The following is a 24,040-nucleotide window of genomic DNA, read 5'->3' on the forward strand; positions in this document are numbered from 1 at the left end:
CCATGATGTAAGAAATTCATTGCATAGTCACACATGTAACGTAATTCATCTTGTGTAAAAGGGAATTTACTTTGAAAGTAAACCACCATTTGCCATATTTTCACATGACGTGTTAGAAATGTAGACAGTTGTGATGCCACACTCATAAAAAGCCACTTTGTTGTTATGAAGCATTGCGTAGCCTTAGTCCTAAAGCCTTCTGATACATTCTGCTGTCAGTAGATGCTTATGTGTGCACTGTGTTTTGTTGTTGTAAATGGTGTAGTTTCTTTGTAACTTAGTTTTATTTCGGTGTTATTCTTTCTCTTATCTTTTATTGCTGCAGTATTATCCTGTATAGCTGGCTATAGTAAAATCCTTTATTAGAGTAACAGTTCCAACCAGTCAAAATTACAAAAATTTAACTGTGAGCTGAAACAATGAAAAATTTCTGGAATTCTAAAAAATTCTCAGCTTTTTCCCAGATGAAAAAAAAATTCCCTAGTTTTTCCCAGATTTCCTGGTTGCCCCAGGGAATATCACCCTGTATAAACAAAATCATAGATCACTACTGCTGTGTACTCGAAACAGAGTTCTCCACAATTACATGAAACTGTTAGCCTCTATTAGTATGGTTTATACTAATGTTTAATTGCTACAAATGAAAATTGCATATTAATATTTGCAGAGAACACTTTTGAGTAATGTTATGCAGGTAAGAAAGGATGAAATGGCACCCTTGACTGGTGATTGCTATTCAGGTTTGTGCCATGAATTGGCTGGTTCAAATGGCTCTGAGCACTATGGGACTTAACATCTGTGGTCATCAGGCCCCTGTGCCATGAATTAGATGATATTTAAGATATATATAATGTATATATTTGGAATATTTAGAGCTTGTAAAATGTTTGTATAAATGAATGATGGCCAGACATGTAGATATTCTTTTGACCTAGGTGGTATGTCACATAACATAACTGAGAATGGAGTGTGTGGATCTGGTATGTGGTCTTCTTCTTGTGGTTGTTGCTTAGGTAAGATCAGTAGAGCATCTAGTGTGCTACATGTTTGAATGTGTTCAGTATATACCAATGTATGTACATTTGAAAGTCAGCCATTTCTCAGTATATATGTTTGTGAAATAGAGACTTCAGGTCTGTGAATGCTATAAAAACTAACAGTGACTGAACTTTGGTGTTGTGGAGTAATTATTACAATGAGATTTGACCGAGTTTTTTAAGCATCAAGAATTTAAGCAACCTGGTTAAATTGGAGTGCACTGAACGATGCATTTGGTTTATGGTAGCCATTGCCTGCAAATGCTCTGCTTGTTCCACTAGGACTGTTACTTCCAATTTCATCTGTACCATGATGTGTAATATTATCCTGTGTAAGGCCATCATTTAAAGTAAATTAGTTTTCTGTGAATAAATTTAGAGAAAAAATCTAAAACTACGGTTAGCCCCTTAAGCCCCTTCTACTTAATTATTTATTTTTATTCCAATGCTTGTATTTATATCATTCACTGACTGTTTTCTTAGGCCTTCCAGATAATCTGCACATGTGTACATAATGGCACAATGCAACAGTATAAAACTGAAGTCGTATGTGTGAAAATGTGCTGTCTAACAGTTTAAGATTGTGCACTTGCCCTCTGGTGAATAGGTAGTTACAGAAAGTCACCAAAACCCAATAAACCTTTGCAAAATGTTCCAATATGCAAGAAAGAAAAAAATATTGATAATAAAGAATATAATAAATCAGACCAACAGAATTGTTGTGCACTTGTTATGACATGGGACACTGTTGAAAATTGTATGTAAAGGGGTGAAGGAAATAAATTACCACAGATATTGGTATATATTACAAATTATTGAGGAGGCATGCAGAAGCAATGTTGAAACGGAAAGAATAGCTGTCATGTGTCAAAAATTGAGAACAGCATCAAAACTAGCTTACAGCTGATGACAAATCATCTTCCACCAGCTTACTTTGCACCAGAACATTCAACTGCAATTTGGCACCTTTACTAAGACAAGAAGACTATTCAATTGTTATTGTTAGACTTTATTTTGGTTGTGTAAATGAAAGTTAATTTAAATTTAATTATTAGTATTAGCAAAGAATACAGTTATGAAACTGACATACTAATGTGTCAGAATTTCAGAATCTTTTAAGAGGTTGCCCACTCAGCTCACTTTTGTTGAATAAATATTTCATTTGTTTCAACTGCATTGCTCTAGAAGGTAACTATATAATACAACAATGTGTGAAAGTATACAAAATAAGCTAGTATCATTTCCTTCAATTCAAGTTAACAGCAAATAATTTTATGTGAAAGACTTTCCACACTGGGCTTCTTAATTATGTTATTTATGTTATGACTCAATTTCAGTATTTACCAAGAGTACAGAATAGAATGTTATATGATGCATTTAATTATTTTCTACTTTCGGCACCAACAGTTTACTTTCATTGAACAAAAATTGTATAATGTAAGTCTTTGTGAGATTAAGAACTGAATCATTTGCTGTAAACCAACAGGAGTCCTTATCATCTATTGTACTGGCTGCACCCTGTTGATGTGCTTACACTGACATTTTTAAGTATTTGGAAGCTCTTTCAGAACTTCATCACATAAGTAAACTCAATATAAAGCCTTGTGTGACAAGATGTTCATCTACATCTACATCTACATGGATTCTCTGCAAATCACATTTAAGTGCCTAGCAGAGGGTTCATTGAACCACCTTCACAATTCTCTATTATTCTAATCTCGTATAGCGCGCAGAAAGAATGAATACCTATATCTTTCTGTACGAACTCTGATTTCCCTTATTTTATCATGGTGATCATTCCTTCCTATGTAGGTTGGTGTCAACAAAATATTTTCACATTCGGAGGAGAAAGATGGTGACTGGAATTTTGTGAGAAGAGTCCACCACAACGAAAAACGCCTTTCTTTTAATGATTTCCAGCCCAAATCCTGTATCATTTCTGTGACACTCTCTCCCATATTTCGTGATAATACAAAATGTGCTGCCTTTCTTTGAACTTGTTCGATGTACTCCGTCAGTTCTATCTGGTAAGGATCCCACACCGCGCAGCAGAATTCTAAAAGAGGACGGACAAGCTTAGTGTATGCAGTCTCCTTAGTAGGTCTGTTACATTTTCTAAGTGTCCTGCCAGTGAAACGCAGTCTTTGGTTAGCCTTCCCCACAACATTTTCTATGTGTTCCTTCCAATTTAAGTTGTTTGTAATTGTAATACCTAGGTATTTAGTTGAATTTATGGCGTTTAGATTAGACTAATTTATCATTTAACTGAAGTTTAATGAGTTCCTTTTAGCACTCATATGGATGACTTCACACTTTTCATTATTTAGGGTCAACTGCCACTTTTCGCACAATTCAGATATTTTTTCTAAATCATTTTGCAGTTTGTTTTGATCTTCTGATGACTTTATTAGTCGATAAACGACAGCTTCACCTGCAAACAACCAAAGACATCTGTTCAGATTGTCTCCCAAATCATTTATATAGATAAAGAACAGCAAAATGCCTATAACACTATCTTGGGGAACTCCAGAAATCACTTCCGTTTTACTCAATGAGTTTCTGTCAATTACTATGAACTGTGACCTCTCTGACAGGAAATCATAAATCCACTCACATAACTGAGACGATATTCCATAAGCATGCAATTTCACTACAAGCGGCTTGTGTCGTACCATGTCAAAAGCCTTCCAGAAATCCAGAAATATTGAATCAATCTGAAATCCCTTGTCAATAGCACTCAACACTTCATGTGAATAAAGAGCTAGTTGTGTTTCCCTTATTCTCAGCTTCATTTTCTTCCAATGCTGGAATTTGTCAGTGAGACATTATGCTTTCTGTTGTAAAGGTGACATATAATCCACTCAATATTGTAGCTCACTCATCCAAAAAGTCTTGTTAAACTCATAGAAAATAGCAGAATAGTCATTTGTGTTGGCTCAGTTGGAGTTTTGCTTGTGATACTATACTTGTACATCTATTTATTGCAAGAGAAAGAGAACAGAACAGAAGAGAAAAGAAGAGGATAGGTTCACTGTAAATAATAGTATATGGATGGAAAAGTAAGAGATATTTAACAAGCTCTGCTCAGAAAAGTGGATCAGTGTTCTACTGCAGAGTACTCTCTCAAGAAAATTTCAAACTATTAGACATCATGAATAAGGGTTGTACGTTGGTGAGTTGCTCTTGAAGCTACATATCCCACAAGAATTTTCTTGTTTTATTGTCTCCTGTTTTTTTCCCCCTCTGTATGAATATTTTTGCCATACAGCATCATCTAAATGAAGCCAAAATATTTTATTTTGTATCATTAACTTTGTTTTGCAACAATGTTTTCCTCACAATATATAAAACTATAACACACGAGACAAGCTATCATAATGTAAATTAGTCATTAGCATAACATGCAGCAGAAAATATCAGCAACTGCTGCTCTTGACAAATATATTTGTCTACTCATTTCACAGCGTGATTATCACATCTCATTCTGTGAAATATAGAATATAGAATGTCAACAACGAATAGAATGAATGAGAGTTTTGAGGCAGTAAAATGTTTCATCATGTGTCGTAAATACCAGTATTCTAATGTCTTATCGATGAACCATTCAAGAGAAAAATATTTAGAAGGGTCTTGTAAAACAGATTTTAAAATAAATAATGTAAGGAGCTGAAATGTTTAGTTGGAAAAAGGCACACAAAAAAGACTAAGAATGTAGCTAACTTTTGGACAGAACTGTCTTCAGAGCTATAGAGTACACATATACAGACATAAATATAGGCATATACACATGTAAGGCTACACTATCCCAGCTGACTACACTGTGCAAGCATTGAAAAATATTGGTTAAGAGAGTTAAAATGTCATTAATATTACCTTAGTGTTAGTTGATGATAGATACTTACCCACTATTAACAAAATGGAGTGTTATGTCAACCATTAACTCCACTACTTTTCTGTCTTCCTCTGCTTCGAGAACTTTCAAGCCATGTTTTTCATCCATCCTCATAATATAGCCCATGTCATCAACATGACTGACACCTGTTTGGAAATCATAATCAAGATTATTCTATCTAGTGTATCACCACAAATATAACAATGTTTAACAATTTCTACTTAATATAATACATAACATTGTGAAGACTTATTAGTGCCATTTCCATTTACATACAGCCAAACATGCATTCTTTATAAACATTATATATTCTTTGAAGTCACATATTGCCAAATACTCCAGGTTCTATTACAGTTAGTTCTCCTTCTAAAAGAATTCGACCATGAGTGGGAAGTGTCTGAGCTCTCATAGGGTAGTCATTATGGCAATTTGTTGTCAGTCTTGTAGAAATTAAATTCAGCAGTTGATATCTAATGGGAAGAACACTGGGAAAGATCAAGAGACTCTTTCTTGGAATTAAATAGTATAAAGCAGGAGCTTTTTGATAGAGGGACAGGAAGCAAAGAAGAAACTGATTAATGAAATGAAATGTTATGTGGCTAGGGCCTCCCACTGGGATTAATGGAGACAGTGGGTGCTTGAGCAGTTGGGAACTGGCAGGAGAAGAGCCTCTCATAGGACCCAGAGCAGGAAATGCACAGCACAATTCAACCATAATCAGGAAGCTTAGGAGTGAGCAAGAGTTGGTAAGATAAATGAGCAGCTGTTAAGCAGTAATCAGAGGTGAGATGTTGGACCTCAGTTACAGGAAAGTTTAGGGACAGTATACCAGGCCACCAGTATGTTTAAATAAAGTGCATGCCTCAGTCAGTACAGAAAATTTAATGTATACATGTAAAAATTTACGAAAGTGATAGCTGGTGGGACAGAGACAGACACATAACATCAGTGGGGACCTGAACAACTTCTCCTCTCTGACTCATGGCATCCACGTGTACTGCGTTAAGATGTTATAGCTTTATGATCAGCCATGCCTAGGACAGATGAATGTGGAAGGGGAAATGGCTCTGCTGCCCAATGACTTTGGACATGCCTATGCCACTACCATTTTTGACTATGAGTTTCACTAGCATAGCCTGCACATAAATGGTGTGAGAAAGGAATGACTGATACAGTAAATTAGTGAAAGCACAAGCGGTTGGTCTTGAGCCATATATGGTCAAATATAAATTGCTACTCACAATATAGAGGAGATGTTGACTCTCAAATAGTCACAAGAAAAAGACTGTTATATGTCTGAGCTTTCTATTATGAAAAGGATAGGTTCCTACCCAAACAAGTAAGCTTTCAGCCAAAAAGGCATTCATCAGAACTAAACAACATACACACACCCTCATACAAATGCAGCTAACAAAACCATGACCACATTCTCAGGTGCCAAGACCAGACTGCCAGCAGCAGCTCATGATGGAGAAGCAGTCTGGGTGGTGGGGATAAGGAGGAGGCTTGGGAGGCTAGAGGGAGGGATATCAGCGTAAGTGTGGGGTGTGGTAAAGTGCTGCTTGTGGGGGTATAGTGGGATGAGGTAGAGAGAGAATGGAGCAGCTAGGTGCAATCAGGAGGTTAGACAATGGGGGGAGAGGGGGGGGGGACGGAAAAGGAGAGAAGTAAAAAGAAAAAGGCTGTGGGTGGATTTGTGAAATAGAGGGTTCTGTAGCACTGGAGTGGGAACAGGGAAGGGGATAGGTGGGTATAGGACAATGACTAATGAAAGTTCAGGCCAGGAGGGTTACGGGAACATAGGGTATACCGCACACTGAGTTCCCACCTGTGCAGTTCAGAAAAGCTGGTGTTGACACGAAGGATCCGGATGCCACAAGTTGTGAAGCAGTCACTGAAATGAAGAACGTTGTGTTGGGCAGCATGATCAGCAACTGGATGGTCCAGCTGTTTCTTGGTCACAGTCTGTCAGTGGCTGTTCATGCAGACAGACAGCTTATTGGTTGTCATGCCCACATAGAATGCAATACAGTGCTTGCAGCTTAGCTTGTAGATCACATGGCTGGTTTCACAGGTAGCAGATTATGCTTGTGACCGGACTGGAGTAGATGGTGGTGGGTGGAAGTATGGAATAGGTATTGCATCTAGGTCTACTACAGGGGTACAAGTCATGAGGTGAAGGGGTTGAAAGCAGGGGTTTTGTGTGGATGGATGAGGATATTGTGTGGGTTTGGCAGGCAGCTGATACCACAGTGGGAGGAGGTGAAAGGATAATATGTAGGACATTCCGCATTTCAGGGCACAACGAGAGGTAGTCGAAACCCTGGAGCACAATGTGATTCAGTCGCTAGAATCCTGGTTGGTACTGAGTCATGAGGAGAATGCTCCTGTGGCCAGATGGTGGAACTTTGGGAGGTGAGGGGTGGGGGGAGGGGGGGGGGGAGTGACTGAAGAGAAAGGTGCAGGAGATCTGTTTCTGTACAAGGTTTAGAGGGTAATTATGGTCTGTGAAGGCTTCATCAAAAGGGACTGCTCATTACTACAGATGTGAAGGCCATGGGTGGTTGGGCTGTATGGAAGGGAATTTTTGGTATGGAATGAGGGTGCCAGCTGTTGAAATGGAAGTGTTGCTGGTGGTTGGTAGTTTTGGCATGGACAGTTCCACCACTGTTGTTTTGAACCACAAGGCTTACCTGGCAGAAGGATTCTACAAGCTATCAGATTTATACACCTACAAACCCAGCCAGAGTGAACCCATTCCAGAAATCCAGCAATATCTCCAGTCTCTAATTAAATTCTTAGGCTCATCCCACAACCTCTCCCCAGAGTGAGTCTCTCTCCTCACCCCTACCACTCTTTGCACTCCTACCTTCCATGGGCTTCCTAAAGTCCATAAACTCAACTATCAAGGATGCCCCATTGTGGCCATTTACTGTGACTCCACTGAGAGAATCTCTGTTCTTGTAGACCTACACTTTCAGCATATTCTTGCAACCTACCATCCTTTATAAAAGATACAAATCATTTCTTCCACTGACTGTCCACAGTTCCTGTTTATTTACCTCATGGTGCCCTGCACGTCACTACTGATACCCCTCCCTTTACACTAACAACTCTAATGCCCACAGCCTTTCTGCTCCTGAAAACTACCTTTCCCAGCACCCATTTGATTCCAAACCTACAACCTCCTCCCTAGTCACCATGGCAAAGTATATCATCATCCACAATTACTCCTCCTTTGAAGGCATCACCTACAAATCGGGGGCATGGCAATGCCACCTGCATGGCACCACCCTATGCCAAAATATTCATGGGCCATCTAGAGGAATCCTTCATAACCACCCAGAACCCAAAAGCCTCGCCTGGTTCAATTCACTGATGACGTCTTCATGATCTGGACTGAGGGTGAGGACATCCTATCTACATTCCCCCAGAACCTCAACTACTTCTCCCCCATTCACTTCAACTGGTCCTCCTCAACCCAACAAGTCACTTTCTTCAATGTTGACCTCCACTTCAAACATGGCTACATCAGTACACCCAACCATATAAAACCTACCAAGCACCAGCAATACCTCCACTTCAACAGCTGCCACCCATTCCATGCCAAGAAGTCCCTTCCATACCACCTAGCTCCCCTTGTCACAGTTGTAGTGACAAGCTGTCCCTCTCGAAATATACCAAGGGTATCACTGAGGCCTTCACAGATTGTAATTGTCCTCCCAACCTTGTACAGAAACAGATCTCCTGTATGTTATCCCTCCATCCCTCCCTCCCTCCCAAAGTCCTACCATCTGGCCACAGAGGAGCATTCCCTCATGACTACCCAGGACTGGGGCAACTGCATCGCATTCTCTGCCAGGGTTTAGACTACCTCTTGTGATGCCCTTAAATGAGGAATATCACATCAGCTATCCTTCCCACCTCTCCCACAGCAATATTTTTCCATCCACCAAACCTATGCAATATCCTGGTCCATCTTTAAACAATCACTGCTACCAACCCCTTGCCTCGTGGCTCATATCCCTGTAATAGTCCTAGATGCAAAACCTGTCCCATATGTCTTCCCACAAACCACCTACTCCAGTCCAGTCACAAGCATCACCTATACCATCAGGCACAGGACTGCCTGTGAAAAAAGTCATGCGATCCATAAGCCAAGTTGCAACCATTGTGCTGTGTTCTATGTGAGCATGAATGGCCACCAGCAAACTGGCCAAGAAAGAATCTGCACCACCCAGTAGCTAATCACGCTGCCCGACCCAAAATTGTTTATTTTAATGTCTGCTTTATAGCCTGTGGAATCTGGATACTTCTCACCAACACCAGCATTTCTGAATTGCACAGGTAGGAACTCTCCCTGTAGTATATCCTACATTCCTGTAATCCTCCTGGTCTCCACCTTTGTTACTCATTGTCGTGCACACACCTATCCCCTTCCCTGTTCCCATTCCAGCACTACACAGCCCTCTATTCCACCAATGCATTCAGAGTTTTTTTACTTCTCTCCTTTTCTGTTGCACCCTGCCCCTCTCTGCCCACCATTTAACCTTCCTACTGCATCTAGGTGCCCTACCATCTCTCCATGTTGTCCCTGTATGCTCCCACAAGCAGCACATTACTGCTCCCCCCCCCCCTCCACCCCTACCCTCCTATCCCTCCTTCTCCCCACACCAGCCTCCGCCTTATCCCAACCACCCAGACTGCTTCTCCAATCATGTGCTGTTGCTTGCAGTCTGGCCTCAGCAGCCAAACACTCTAATCAAGTGTGTGTGAGTTGTGTTTGTGTGAGTGTGTGTGTGTGTGTGTGTGTGTGTGTGTGTGTTGTCTGATTCTGATGAAGACCTTCTTTTTGGCTGAAAGCTTAGGTGTTTGACAGTCTTTTTGAAGTTGTGACTCAAAATCTCCTCTATATGGTGAGCACCAAGGTATCCTTTTCATAATATTATCATTATTCCATTCAAGCAAGCACAACTCACATAACCATGACCACTGTTTCTTGCCACTGAGATGGGACTGAGGGCAACTGTGCCTGATGGGAGAACCAACCCGAGGATGGTGGGTGTAAGGAGGCAGCTGGTCGTGGGGAGAAGGGAGGATAGCAGGGCAGGGGTGGGGGAGGGTACAGTGTTGCTTGTGGGAGCATGCAGGATTGTGGTTGGGACAGGATGGGTCTACTAGGTGCGTTTGGGAAGTTTGATGGGGGGAGGAGTGGGGGAGTGGAAAAGGAGGAAAAAAGAGAGGGGGAAAAGACTAGTGACTCTGTCGATGGATTAGAAAGTCATCTAGTGCTGGAGTGGGGTTGAAGGGCAGGGAATAGCAAAGGTTGAGGCCAGGACAGTTACAGGAACGTAGGGCATTCTGCAGGGAGAGTTCCCATGTGTGCAATTTAGAAAAGCTGGTGTTGGTAGGAAGGATCCAGATGGCACAGTCTGTTAAGCAGAAATTGAAGCAAAGCACATTGTATTGGGCAGCTGTACAGCAACTGATTGGGTAGTCTAGCCATCACTTGGCCACAGTTTGTCAGTGGAATTTCTTGTGGGCAGACAGCTTGTTGGTTGACATGCCCACCCAGAAAGGAGCACAGTGGTTGCAGCTTAATTTGTAGATCACATTACTGGTTTCACAGGTAGCCCTGCTCTTGGTAGGATAGGTGATACCTGTGACTGGGCTGGAGTAGGTGATGGAGGAAGGATGTATGGGACAGGTCTTGCCACTACGTCTACTGCACTGATATGAGTTGTTGGGCAACGGTTTGAGAGGGGCAGAGCAGCAGTGGACAAGAATATATCAAAGTTCTGTTGGCTGGTCGATTTGGGGGAAGGGGACCAAACAGCAAGGTCATTGGTGCCCTTAGGTTTGGTGGATGGCGGAATACCAATGTGTATATGTGTGTGTGTGTGTGTGTGTGTGTGTGTGTGTGGGGAGGGGGGGGGGGGGAAGGATTTCAAGGCATAATGAGAGGTAGTTGGAACTGTGGTAGAGAGCGTGATTTGGTTGCTCCAGTCCTGGGTGGGACTGAGTCATGAGGGGAGTGCTGCCCCTTTCTTGGCCAGACGGTGGGAATGTGGAAGTTGGTAGATGAATGGTGGGACAAGGCACAGGAGATCTGCTCCTGTTTAAGGCTGGTAACATAATTATGGTATGTGAAGGCCTCAGTAAGTCCCATGGTATATTTGGAAAGGCAATGCTTGTCACTACAGATATTACAGCCACTGGTGGCTGTGTTGTGTGAAAGGGAATTCTTGGTATGGAATAGGTGGCAACTGTTGAAGTGGAGGTCCTGGTTGTGGTTGATTGGTTTGATATGGACAGAGGAACTGATGCAGCTGTCTTTGATGTAGAGGTCAACATTGAGGAAGCTGGCTTGTTAGGTTGAAGAGGAACAGGTGAAACAAAAAGGGGAACATATGTTGAGGTTTTGGAGGGGAACGTATGTTGAGATTTTGGAGGAACATGGGTAAGGTGTCCTCTCTCTCAGTCCATATCATGAATATGTCATCAATGAATCTGAACCAGGTAAGGGGTTTGGGTTTCTTTGTGGCTAGGATGGTCATGGGTGCCCATTGCTGTACCATGGATTTCTTTGTAGGTGATTCCTTATAAAGTAATGTAATTGTAGGTGAGGCTATAGTTGCTGGAGGAAATTATTAGTGTCTTTTATATAGGAAGGTAGGTACATATAATAGGTTGGTCCATGATAACAGATATTCTCTCAATGGGGTGCAGTAACTGGCCACAATGAGGCATCCCACGTGGTTGGGTTTATGGGCTTTAGAAAGTCTTTAGAAGAGACAAATCTGGGAAGTAGTAGGGATAAGGGGAAGAGAGATTCAGGGGAGAGCTTCTGGGATGGGCCTAAGGATTTGAGGAGGGACTGGAGATCCTGTTGGATTTCTGGAATGGTGTCACTGTGGTCACTGTGCTATCCATCCCCCTTCCTGCCCCAAGCTCCTCGTTATCCCCACCAACCACAGACTACTTCCCCTATCAGACACAGTTGCTCACTGTCCCACTTCAGTGGCCAGAGATAGTTATCATGTGTGTGTAAGTTGTGCTTGTCTACATGTTTCCTACTTTAGAAGGTATTTTGGCTGAAAGCTCAAATGTATAACTCTTCTTATTGCGCCTGTCTGTGACACCATATTTCCTCTACATGGCAAGTAGCAATCTATCCTTTTCATAATATTGTCATTATTCCATCCTGGACTTTCCATTGTTTGATATTGACAAATAAATGTTTTCATAGAAAGGTCTAATAGATCTCTTAAAGAAAAAAATCTGGACAAATGGTTCCCTATACAAAGAATGTCCCAATCACTTTAAAAACCTCTTTAGCAAGCACTCACTGGATAGATTCTGACATAGTAAGAAGCTCATTAGATGTCATGAACAAAAGGACATCTTTGGTATAAGTAGCACTGGAAATTTAAGAGGCTTCACACACTGTCTTCAAAACATGCAATCAATAAAAAATAAATTACAGCAAATGATGTTGCTCTCCAGTCTATGAACTGCACAGTAGTCTGCATCACAGAAAATTGGTTTGGGGACACTGAAATTCAACCTGCAGAACTGTGATTGTATGATAGGGTAATCTCCTTCTGTAGTGGATCAGGGTGGAGGATAATCTTCTTACATCAGAAAAGGAACACAGTTTAAATTTAGGTATGACCTTAATGCAATTAGGAAGATGAATATTTTAATACATCAGTTATAGAACTACGAGGGCTGTTCAGAAAGTAGGGGACATTTTGACAGTAAAAAAAAAAATAAAAAAAAATAAATAAATAAATAAAAAAATACAAGAAATACATTTTATTATAAACAACTGAAAGAGTGACTGACACTACTTTTCTACATAGTCACCAAACACATTGAGACACTTATCATAGTGGTGTACAAGCTTTGAAAGACATTTGTCATAAAATTCTGCCACCTGAGACTTCAGCCAGTGAGTCATGCCTGCCTGGAGTTCCGCATTGCAAGCCAGCTCTTCATCTTGGGAAGCAAGTGGAAGTTGCTTGGTGCAGGATCAGGGCTGTAGGGTGTATGAGGGAAAATTTCCCATTTGAATGAATTAAAGAGTTCTTTACTGTGGTTTGCTGAGTGAGGTCAGGCATAGTCGAAAAAAAAAAAACAAAATTTTGAACATCAGCTTTCCTCGGCATTTGTTTTGAACTGCTCTTCTAAGGCTGTGCAAAGTTTGACAGTACCGGGCAGAATTTATGGTTGCTCCATCTTTGAGAAAATCAATAAGACACACACCTTGCCTATCCCAAAACATTGTCACCATCAACTTCCTTACTGACAAGGTTTGCAAACATTTTCTTGGTTTCGGGGGGAACCTTGTGCACCCCACTCCATAGACTATAATTTAATCTTGAAATTGATGTGTTTCACCCAAGTCTCATCATTGGTTACGATTCGATCCAGTAATGAATCACCATGTTTGTGATAGGCCTCCAGAAATGTCAACATTGCCTCCATTCACTCTGCTCTGTAAGCATTTTGGGCACCCATTGTGCACAAAATTTGTGGCAGCCTAGCTTTTGAGAGACAATTTCAAACAACAAAGTCTGTGAAAATCATGGAAAAGGAAGCGAAAGCTCTGTTATTGCGAAGCGACAGTTTTCACGAATCATTTCCTCAACTTTACGTGACAAGATCGGCAGTCACAATGCTCGGGCGTCCACTCTTAACTTCTTCATGAACATTGATTCAGCCATTTTTAAACCAAATACACCATTTTCAGACAGAACACTCACACATTACGTTGTTTCCATACACTTTGTACAGTTCACGATAAATTTCTTTAGGTTTTAGGTTTTTTGCCAACAAAAACCATATCACAGACCACACTTCACAACTGGCAGGGTTTTTGATTGCAGCACACATTAAAGATTCAAATATCATAAAAACCAGATTCACAGATACATTCTTGCTGTCACGGATGGATGCCGACTGAGTTGATAAGCACGCACATACCAAAATAAACGCGATCATCGCGTGCCTAGCAGTGTCAGATGGAAGCATTCCCTACTTTCTGAATAGCCCTTGTATTAAGGTTCACATCAACAAGAAATTATGTGTGTGGCTCACAGATCCCCTAACAGTAATGTGTATATCTTTTGTAATACATTAAGAGAATTTCTAGATACAATCTCCACCACACAATTAACACAGTTTTGTGTGGAGGCATAAATGTACAGAAAAATACACAGATGAACTGAATAATGCACTCAAAAAATCCTTCAAGGTTTTGGCGTGCCCCTGTTGATCAACAATGCTAAAAGGGTAGCTGTAGCACCAACATCAGTAATTGACCAGGGTCATCAGTATGATGAGAGACTAGTGTAATCTATCTTTAAAAGATCTTGGACTCTCACATGATTCCTGGCAAATAGTAGCAGTAAAATCAGGTAGGGAAAGAGCCCTTAACTGCAGGCCTACGAAATACTTTTATCAAAAGATAGAGTGGAAATTTTTGAAGAGAATTAGCAAACCAAAATTGGGATGAAATGAACAGACAAACCAATGTAAATACAAAATATGAAATTTTGTAAAAGACACCTCCAAAAGTGGTACCTACTTCAGCAGCAACGTCCCACAAAAAGAAATGGATAACACAGATAGTAGAAAGTCATTCCAAACTTTAAGTACCTCAGTTTCATGAAGAAAAAAAGAGTCACACTGAACTCAAATTGTTAATTTTTTTCTACTGGTATATAAAGTTCTACAGGAGCACAGGGAAAAGTGTTGTACTTAGTACATATTTCTGACTTTAGTCTCTATCCAGCCCTGTAACTGAAGTTTAATATATTTTCTTATTCCATTTTTAAATTTTGGCATTCATGTTTTATGTGTTGCAGTAGTTTCAAATGTAAAAACTTGTTCGAAAGAACAACATGCTCATGTACTAAGGAACAAGTATTTGACTGAAATTTAAAAGCACTGCAATCAGGAAGATCTTCTCAATACTGTGTTTAACAGTCTAATTGCTATTTTATTACTGTACTCCATAACAGTAATCAGTAAGTGACACCAGCTTAAGTAGAAGTATTATCAAAATTAATAACAAGTTAAATATATTCTGAAATAGAAACTATTGGAAAAACATACAAATTTCCCTTTTCAAGACAGGTAAAATTGTTAAGACATAGAAACTCAGTTCATTTGCAAGTATCACATTTCCCATGGTAAAAGGCCTACCGTTTGAAGATAAAAGACAGTCCACGAACAAAAAGTTGCCTGAACTGTCCATAATAGTTCTAAAATATATAGCATTTTACTCATCATGAAATTCTATACCTGAAGAATTAACAATACATTCCAAATTGCTTACAGCACTTAAACATGTAGAATGTGAAATATTTACAAATGTTCTGCAAACACAACTTGATGACTAACAACACAAAACTCTGTAGAAAATGTTGGAAACTGCTCATGGCAGTGTCTAATGTGCATTGCTTCATGTTATTCTGAAACCAGTCACCAGGCCGAGCTACTGATAAAAAAATACTGTGCGTTCCTGACTACACTATTCTCTAGGAACAACACTCTCCCTTAATTAATACTGTGAAGTATCATCTAATGACAAAATAATATATAATACAGAGAATGAAAGGAAAACAGTATGTGATGTTATGAAAAAGGTAACAGGGATAGACAAACAGAAGTATGATGATATGGGCCACAGATATTAGATAGTGGTAATAAGTGATCCATACCAGCTAGCAAAAATTTGTGAATGAGCATTTTTCAAATATTGCAGAGAAATTACAACAAAACACCTCATAAGCAGATACAGCACACATTGCCAATGAGGCACTTGATTTGAATCATTCTTTCCTTCTGTTCTTCCAAGTATAACAATGGAATTTCATGTTATATTGGATGCATCAAGTTAAGGTTCAGGGGTAGAATTTGAGCATTAATATAAATAGTGACAGGAGTGAACAGAAACACCAATGAATCTGGAAGTACATAAGAACTAAAGAGAGATATGAATTTCCAGTACTTAGAAAATCAAATTAATTTTCTTTCTTAACAGTACAAAATTTGCATAGAAGGCAAAATAAATCATTCATCAGATAAGAGGTAGGCATATCTCTGCTACATAGATTATGTGAACCATATGTAATAAGGAAAGATACATGATAAAGGAAAAGAGATGAAATGTATTGGGCATAAGTATATTTTATATTTCTTAATTAACAGTACAAAATATGCATAGCAAACAAGAGAAATCATTCATCAGATAGGAGGTAGGAATATTTCTGATATACAGATTATGTGAACCATAAGTAATAAGGAAAAGTACTCACAAGATAAGGGAAAAGAGAAGAAACATGTTGGGTATAAGTATATTTTTTTTAGTGGACTAATCTACTTACTGAAGATTGTTTGTCCTTAGAGAGTATGTAATTTCATTTATTAAGTACACCCTTGTATGAGGAAATACTGTTATTTCAAAGGGATGATATGGAAATTACTAAAATTTTGTGAACATTGAACAGAGTATCAGAATCAAATGGAATACCCAAGAAACATGGAATCAGTGACATCCAATAACAGCTGACAGAATATGAGATAGCTACCAACTTTTAGATTTCTCAATATATAAAGATTCCATGAAATACTAGATAGAGGAAAGGCGCAACATTACCTTTTTCTTATCATTTGTCTTTTTGATCTTCTTGCTTAGTTCTTGTCTGTGCCCATGGCTCTGCATGCGGTTTGATGTATAGAGGCTTGTTGCCTATTGATGTAAGTTGAGTTATGATTAAATAATGATAATTAGTGTAGAATTTTAAAATTTTTTTCTTGCTGTGAATTGGAAACGTTTTCCTCTCATTACCATTTACATAAATGTGGTCAATGCTTTGTGTGGGTGGAAGCTCATGTGGTATTTTAATTTAGTTCTCAAAAGTAGCTTAAAATAAGTTTTCTTCAATTTCTCATGCTTTACATTCTGAAAAGCCTGCATTTTAAAATCATTTACAAAGTCTGATTTTCAGTTAACACTACACAGTTATCTTCTAATGTTGCAAATTTATCATTACATAAAATCACACAAACAGAAGTTGCATTAACTCAAGCCAGATGAAGTAATATTTTAGAACTAAAAGAATTTTAAATTTATTTTGAGTGAAAAAGAAAAATATTTAATATCCATACCAGAGATAATTTTTTGTAGCAGTAAAATATATCTGTTGTTGTTGTGGTCTTCAGTCCTGAGACTGGTTTGATGCAGCTCTCCATGCTAATCTATCCTGTGCAAGCTCCTTCATCTCCCAGTACCTACTGCAACCTACATCCTTCTGAATCTGCTTAGTGTATTCATCTCTTGGTCTCTCTCTATGATTTTTACCCTCCACGCTGCCCTCCATTGCTAAATTTGTGATCCCTTGATGCCTCAGGATATGTCCTACCAACCAATCCCTTCTTCTAGTCAAGTTGTGCCACAAAATTCTCTTCTCCCCAATCCTATTCAATACCTCTTCATTTGTTACATGATCTACCCACCTAATCTTCAACATTCTTCTGTAGCACCACATTTCGAAAGCTTCTATTCTCTTCTCGTCCAAACTATTTATTGTCCATGTTTCACTTCCATACATGGCTACACTCCATACAAATACTGTCAGAAACGACTTCCTGACACTTAAATCTATACTCGATGTTAACAAATTTCTCTTCTTCAGAAACACTTTCCTTGCCATTTCCAGTCTACATTTTATATCTTCTCTACTTTGATCATCATCAGTTATTTTGCTCCCCAAATAGCAAAACTCCTTTACTACTTTAAGTGTCTCATTTCCTGATGTAATTCCCTCAACATCACCCGACTTAATTCGACTACATTCCATTATCCTCGTTTTGCTTCTGTTGATGTTCATCTTATATCTTCCTTTCAAGACACTGTCCATTCCGTTCAACTGCTCTTCCAAGTCCTTTGCTGTCTCTGACAGAATTACAATGTCATCAGCGAACCTCAAAGTTTTTATTTCTTCTCCCTGGATGTTAATACCTACTCCAAATTTTTCTTTTGTTTCCTTTAGTGCTTGCTCAATATATAAATTGAATAACATCGGGGAGAGGCTACAACCCTGTCTCACTCCCTTCCCAACCACTGCTTCCCTTTCATGCCCCTCGACTCTTATAACTGCCATCTGGTTTCTGTACAAATTGTAAATAGCCTTTCGCTCCCTGTATTTTACCCCGGCCACCTTTAAAATTTGAAAGAGAGTATTCCAGTCAACATTGTCAAAAGCTTTCTCTAAGTCTACAAATGTTAGAAACGTAGGTTTGCCTTTCCTTAATCTTTCTTCTAAAATAAGTCGTAAGGTCAGTATTGCCTAACGTGTTCCAATATTTCTACGGAATCCAGACTAATCTTCGCCGAGGTCGGCTTCTACTAGTTTTTCCATTCATCTGTAAAGAATTCGCGTTAGTATTTTGCAGCTGTGACTTATTAAACTGATAGTTCGGTAAATTTCACATCTGTCAACACCTGCTTTCTTTGGGATTGGAATTATTATATTCTTCTTGAAGTCTGAGGGTATTTCACCTGTCTCATCCATCTTGATCACCAGATGGTAGAGTTTTGTCATGACTGGCTCTCCCAAGGCAGTCAGTAGTTCTAATGGAATGTTGTCTACTCCCGGGGCCTTGTTTCGACTCAGGTCTTTCAGTGCTCTGTCAAACTCTTCGCGCAGTATTGTATCTCCCATTTCATCTTCATCTACATCCTCTTCCATTTCCATAATATTGTCCTCAAGAACATGGCCCTTATATAGGCCCTCTATATACTCCTTCCACCTTTCTGCTTTCCCTTCTTTGCTTAGAACTGGGTTTCCATCTGAGCTCTTCATATTCATACAAGTGGCTCTCTTTTCTCCAAAGGTCTCTCTAATTTTCCTGTAGGCTGTATCTATCTTACCCCTAGTGAGATAAGCCTCTACATCCTTACATTTGTCCTCCAGCCATGCCTGCTTAGCCATTTTGTACTTCCTGTCAGTCTCATTTGTGAGACGTTTGTATTCCTTTTTGCCCGCTTCATTTACTGCATTTTTATATTTTCTCCTTTCATCAATTAAATTCAATATATGTTCTGTTACCCAAGGATTTCTACTAGCCCTTGTCTTTTTACCTACTTGATCCTCTGCTGGCTTCACTATTTCATTCCTCAAAGCTACCCATTCTTCTTCTACTGTATTTCTTTCCCCCATTTCTGTCAATTGTTCCCTTATGCTTTCCCTGAAACTCTGTACAACCTCTGGTTTAGTCAGTTTATCCACGTCCCATCTCCTTAAATTCCCACCTTTTTGCAGTTTCTTCAGTTTTAATCTACAGTCCATAACCAATAGATTGTGATCAGAGTCCACATCTGCCCCTGGAAATGTCCTACAATTTAAAACCTGGTTCCTAAGTCTCTGTCTTACCACTATATAATCTATCTGATACCTTCTAGTATTTCCAGGATTCTTCCATGTGTACAACCTTCTTTTATGATTCTTGAACCAAGTGTTATGCTCTGTGCAAAATTCTACCAGACGGCTTCCTCTTTCATGTCTTTCCCCCAATCCATATTCACCTACTATGTTTCCTTCTCTCCCTTTTCCTACTGTTGAATTCCAGTCACCCATGACTATTAAATTTTCATCTCCCTTCACTACCTGAATAATTTCTTTTATCTCATCATACATTTCTTCGTCATCTGCAGAGCTAGTTGGCATATAAACTTGTACTACTGTTGTAGGCATGGGCTTCATGTCTATCTTGGCCACTATAATACGTTCACTATGCTGTTTGTAGTAGCTTACCCGCACTCCTATTTTTTTATTCATTCTGAAACCTACTCCTGCATTACCCCTATTTGATTTTGTATTTATAACCCTGTATTCACCTGACCAAAAGTTTTGTTCCTCCTGCCACCGAACTTCACTAATTCCCACTATATCTAACTTTAACCTATCCATTTCCCTTTTTAAATTTTCTAATCTACCTGCCCGATTAAGGGATCTGACATTCCATGCTCTGATCCGTAGAATGCCAGTTTTCTTTCTCCTGATAATGACGTTCTCCTGAGTAGTCCCCGCCCGGAGATCCGAATGGGGGACTATTTTACCTCCCGAATATTTCATCCAAGAGGACGCCATCATCATTTAACCATACAGTAAAGCTGCATGCCCTCGGGAATAATTACAGCTGTAGTTTCGCCTTGCTTTCAGCCGTTCGCAGTACCACAACAGCAAGGCCATTTTGGTAAGGGTTACAAGGCAAGACCAGTCAATCATCCAGACTGTTGCCCCTGCAACTACTGAAAAGGCTGCTGCCCCTCTTCAGGAACCACACGTTTGTCTGGCCTCTCAACAGATACCCCTCCATTGTGGTTGCACCTACGGTACGGCTATCTGTATCGTTGAGGCACGCAAGCCTCCCCACCAATGGCAAGGTCCGTGGTTCATGGGGGGAGGAAAATATATCTATGATATCAGAATAATAATTCCTAACATCACGATATTTTCACTTTATGTAAAGTACATATATTTGGAGTGCAATTTCCACTATGAAATGTAGGAAGAGAAGTTGATAACAATAAAATCTATTTCTTCTTGCTTCCCCAATAACTGTTTTGGGAAATACTTTCTTAAAATCCTGTAATAAAATGAGGCAGGGCCTAGTTTGTCCAGAACTATATACTTCCATTTGGGAAGATGGTAGGTTACTTATGAATAATTTAACTCACATATTCTCATGCATAACACTGTGTGTGGACCCTGTAATGACAGTGTGTGTGAAGCTAACCTGAAATTAACAGACTTATTTGAGATGAAAAGAGTGTACGCAGTCTAATCAAAATTTTTATAACACTCTTGGAAGGAGAGATCAGTGTTATTGAAAGAAAAATGAATCCAGTTATCAAGTTTGTGCTAAGTGATCTGTTCAAGATATACACTCCTGGAAATTGAAATAAGAACACCGTGAATTCATTGTCCCAGGAAGGGGAAACTTTATTGACACATTCCTGGGGTCAGATACATCACATGATCACACTGACAGAACCACAGGCACATAGACACAGGCAACAGAGCATGCACAATGTCGGCACTAGTACAGTGTATATCCACCTTTCGCAGCAATGCAGGCTGCTATTCTCCCATGGAGACGATCGTAGAGATGCTGGATGTAGTCCTGTGGAACGGCTTGCCATGCCATTTCCACCTGGCGCCTCAGTTGGACCAGCGTTCGTGCTGGACGTGCAGACCGCGTGAGACGACGCTTCATCCAGTCCCAAACATGCTCAATGGGGGACAGATCCGGAGATCTTGCTGACCAGGGTAGTTGACTTACACCTTCTAGAGCACGTTGGGTGGCACGGGATACATGCGGACGTGCATTGTCCTGTTGGAACAGCAAGTTCCCTTGCCGGTCTAGAAATGGTAGAACGATGGGTTCGATGACGGTTTGGATGTACCGTGCACTATTCAGTGTCCCCTCGACGATCACCAGTGGTGTATGGCCAGTGTAGGAGATCGCTCCCCACACCATGATGCCGGGTGTTGGCCCTGTGTGCCTTGGTCGTATGTAGTCCTGATTGTGGCGCTCACCTGCACGGCGCCAAACACGCGTACGACCACCATTGGCACCAAGGCAGAAGCGACTCTCATCGCTGAAGACGACACGTCTCCATTCGTCCCTCCATTCACGCCTGTCGCGACACCACTGGAGGCGGGCTGCACGATGTTGGGGCGTGAGCGGAAGACGGCCTAACGGTGTGCGGGACCGTAGCCCAGCTTCATGGAGACGGTTGCGAATGGTCCTCGCCGATACCCCAGGAGCAACAGTGTCCCTAATTTGCTGGGAAGTGGCGGTGCGGTCCCCTACGGCACTGCGTAGGATCCTACGGTCTTGGCGTGCATCCGTGCGTCGCTGCGGTCCGGTCCCAGGTCGACGGGCACGTGCACCTTCCGCCGACCACTGGCGACAACATCGATGTACTGTGGAGACCTCACGCCCCACGTGTTGAGCAATTCGGCGGTACGTCCACCCGGCCTCCCGCATGCCCACTATACGCCCTCGCTCAAAGTCCGTCTACTGCACATACGGTTCACGTCCACTCTGTCGCGGCATGCTACCAGTGTTAAAGACTGCGATGGAGCTCCGTATGCCACGGCAAACTGGCTGACACTGACGGCGGCGGTGCACAAATGCTGCGCAGCTAGCGCCATTCGACGGCCAACACCGCGGTTCCTGGTGTGTCCGCTGTGCCGTGCGTGTGATCATTGCTTGTACAGCCCTCTCGCAGTGTCCGGAGCAAGTATGGTGGGTCTGACACACCGGTGTCAATGTGTTCTTTTTTCCATTTCCAGGAGTGTAGGTTGAAACAGTAGAAAAGTGTGACAGTAATTTGTTTATTTTGATGTCCACAAAGACAGAATAGGTACCAAGATAATATAGTGTTAAGAATATGCAGAAATAAGATACTTATATTGGAAAGTATAACCCAATAATGTCAATAATGAAAGACAGAATCCAACAAGCAATCCATGTGAAAAACCTATTGTCAAATGCAGAGGAAACCTATAGCAAACATTTATAAGTTATTTTATTTGGTATTGAGTGGAGAATCGAATGATATACTGAGGCTACTGTGAGAAATCAAAGTTAAATCATCATGGTGAAGAAAAAGAAATTTTATTGAAAAGGTAGGAGAAAGGTGATGTTCTAAGGGTGGAAACCATTAAAGATAAATGGCTGTTGTTATCAGCAGAGTGGTGAATAACAGTATATTTTTTTCAAACTTACAATTTAAGGAAAGCTAGAAAACTACAGGTTGGCTGTAAGAAAACACAGAATTATGTAATACCAAAGAGCAGCTCTACATATGAGTATATTGTTTTCATTTATCTATAGGAATAAAATGATGAGTTGGGAGACAATGAGCAAAAATTATTAATTTCGGAACTGAACAAGAAGCATTAAGATTTAACATTGGTGATGTAGGAAGAGGTAACCAGGATACCCAAACTTTCACCTGAAAAAAAAGAAACAATGATGGAGATACTGTTAAGACTGCAGATTAATGAATCCTGAAGTAAGGTAATTACAACACAATTATAGCTGTGAGGTAAGGAGTTGCCAGAGAGGTTTATCAGAAGAATCCTAACAAGGTGTAGTATGCCGACAAAGGGGGACATTTCCAAAAAAGTTTTGTCCAACAAATTCATTACTCTGGGTTGATTACCAAACAGGATTAATGGACAAGATGGATAAAGTTGAAAGAAGAGCTGTCTGTTCCATTACATCTTCATTTTACTGTGCAGGAGTATCACAGAAATGTTCAATATATACCAATGGGGCATGCTATAAGAAACATCATGTGCACTTTTTGGGAACATTACTTTCAAAATTTGTAGTGCCAATGTTCTAAGTCAAATCAAGAACCATTTTACTTTATCCAACTTGAATGTTCTATAATGATCACAGGACAAAAATTAGAAGAATTTATGAATATACACTCCTGGAAATTGAAATAAGAACACCGTGAATTCATTGTCCCAGGAAGGGGAAACTTTATTGACACATTCCTGGGGTCAGATACATCACATGATCACACTGACAGAACCACAGGCACATAGACACAGGCAACAGAGCATGCACAATGTCGGCACTAGTACAGTGTATATCCACCTTTCGCAGCAATGCAGGCTGCTATTCTCCCATGGAGACGATCGTAGAGATGCTGGATGTAGTCCTGTGGAACGGCTTGCCATGCCATTTCCACCTGGCGCCTCAGTTGGACCAGCGTTCGTGCTGGACGTGCAGACCGCGTGAGACGACGCTTCATCCAGTCCCAAACATGCTCAATGGGGGACAGATCCGGAGATCTTGCTGACCAGGGTAGTTGACTTACACCTTCTAGAGCACGTTGGGTGGCACGGGATACATGCGGACGTGCATTGTCCTGTTGGAACAGCAAGTTCCCTTGCCGGTCTAGAAATGGTAGAACGATGGGTTCGATGACGGTTTGGATGTACCGTGCACTATTCAGTGTCCCCTCGACGATCACCAGTGGTGTATGGCCAGTGTAGGAGATCGCTCC

General features: G+C 40.5%; 1 protein-coding gene across 1 annotated transcript in view; it reads right to left on the reverse strand.

Annotated features, from left to right (window-relative positions):
• LOC124547608 (venom carboxylesterase-6-like) overlaps positions 1–24,040 on the reverse strand; it is a gene marked incomplete at its 5' end in the record, with an annotated part of 214,939 nt that overhangs the window by 16,968 nt on the left and 173,931 nt on the right. The window contains one exon of the mRNA XM_047125118.1: positions 4,940–5,075. Within this exon, the coding sequence (XP_046981074.1) occupies positions 4,940–5,075 (136 nt within the window). The remainder of the gene's footprint in view (positions 1–4,939; positions 5,076–24,040) is intronic.

This window comes from Schistocerca americana, chromosome 1 (genome assembly GCF_021461395.2).
Source record: "Schistocerca americana isolate TAMUIC-IGC-003095 chromosome 1, iqSchAmer2.1, whole genome shotgun sequence".
In the NCBI taxonomy this organism is placed as follows: Eukaryota; Metazoa; Arthropoda; class Insecta; order Orthoptera; family Acrididae; genus Schistocerca; species Schistocerca americana.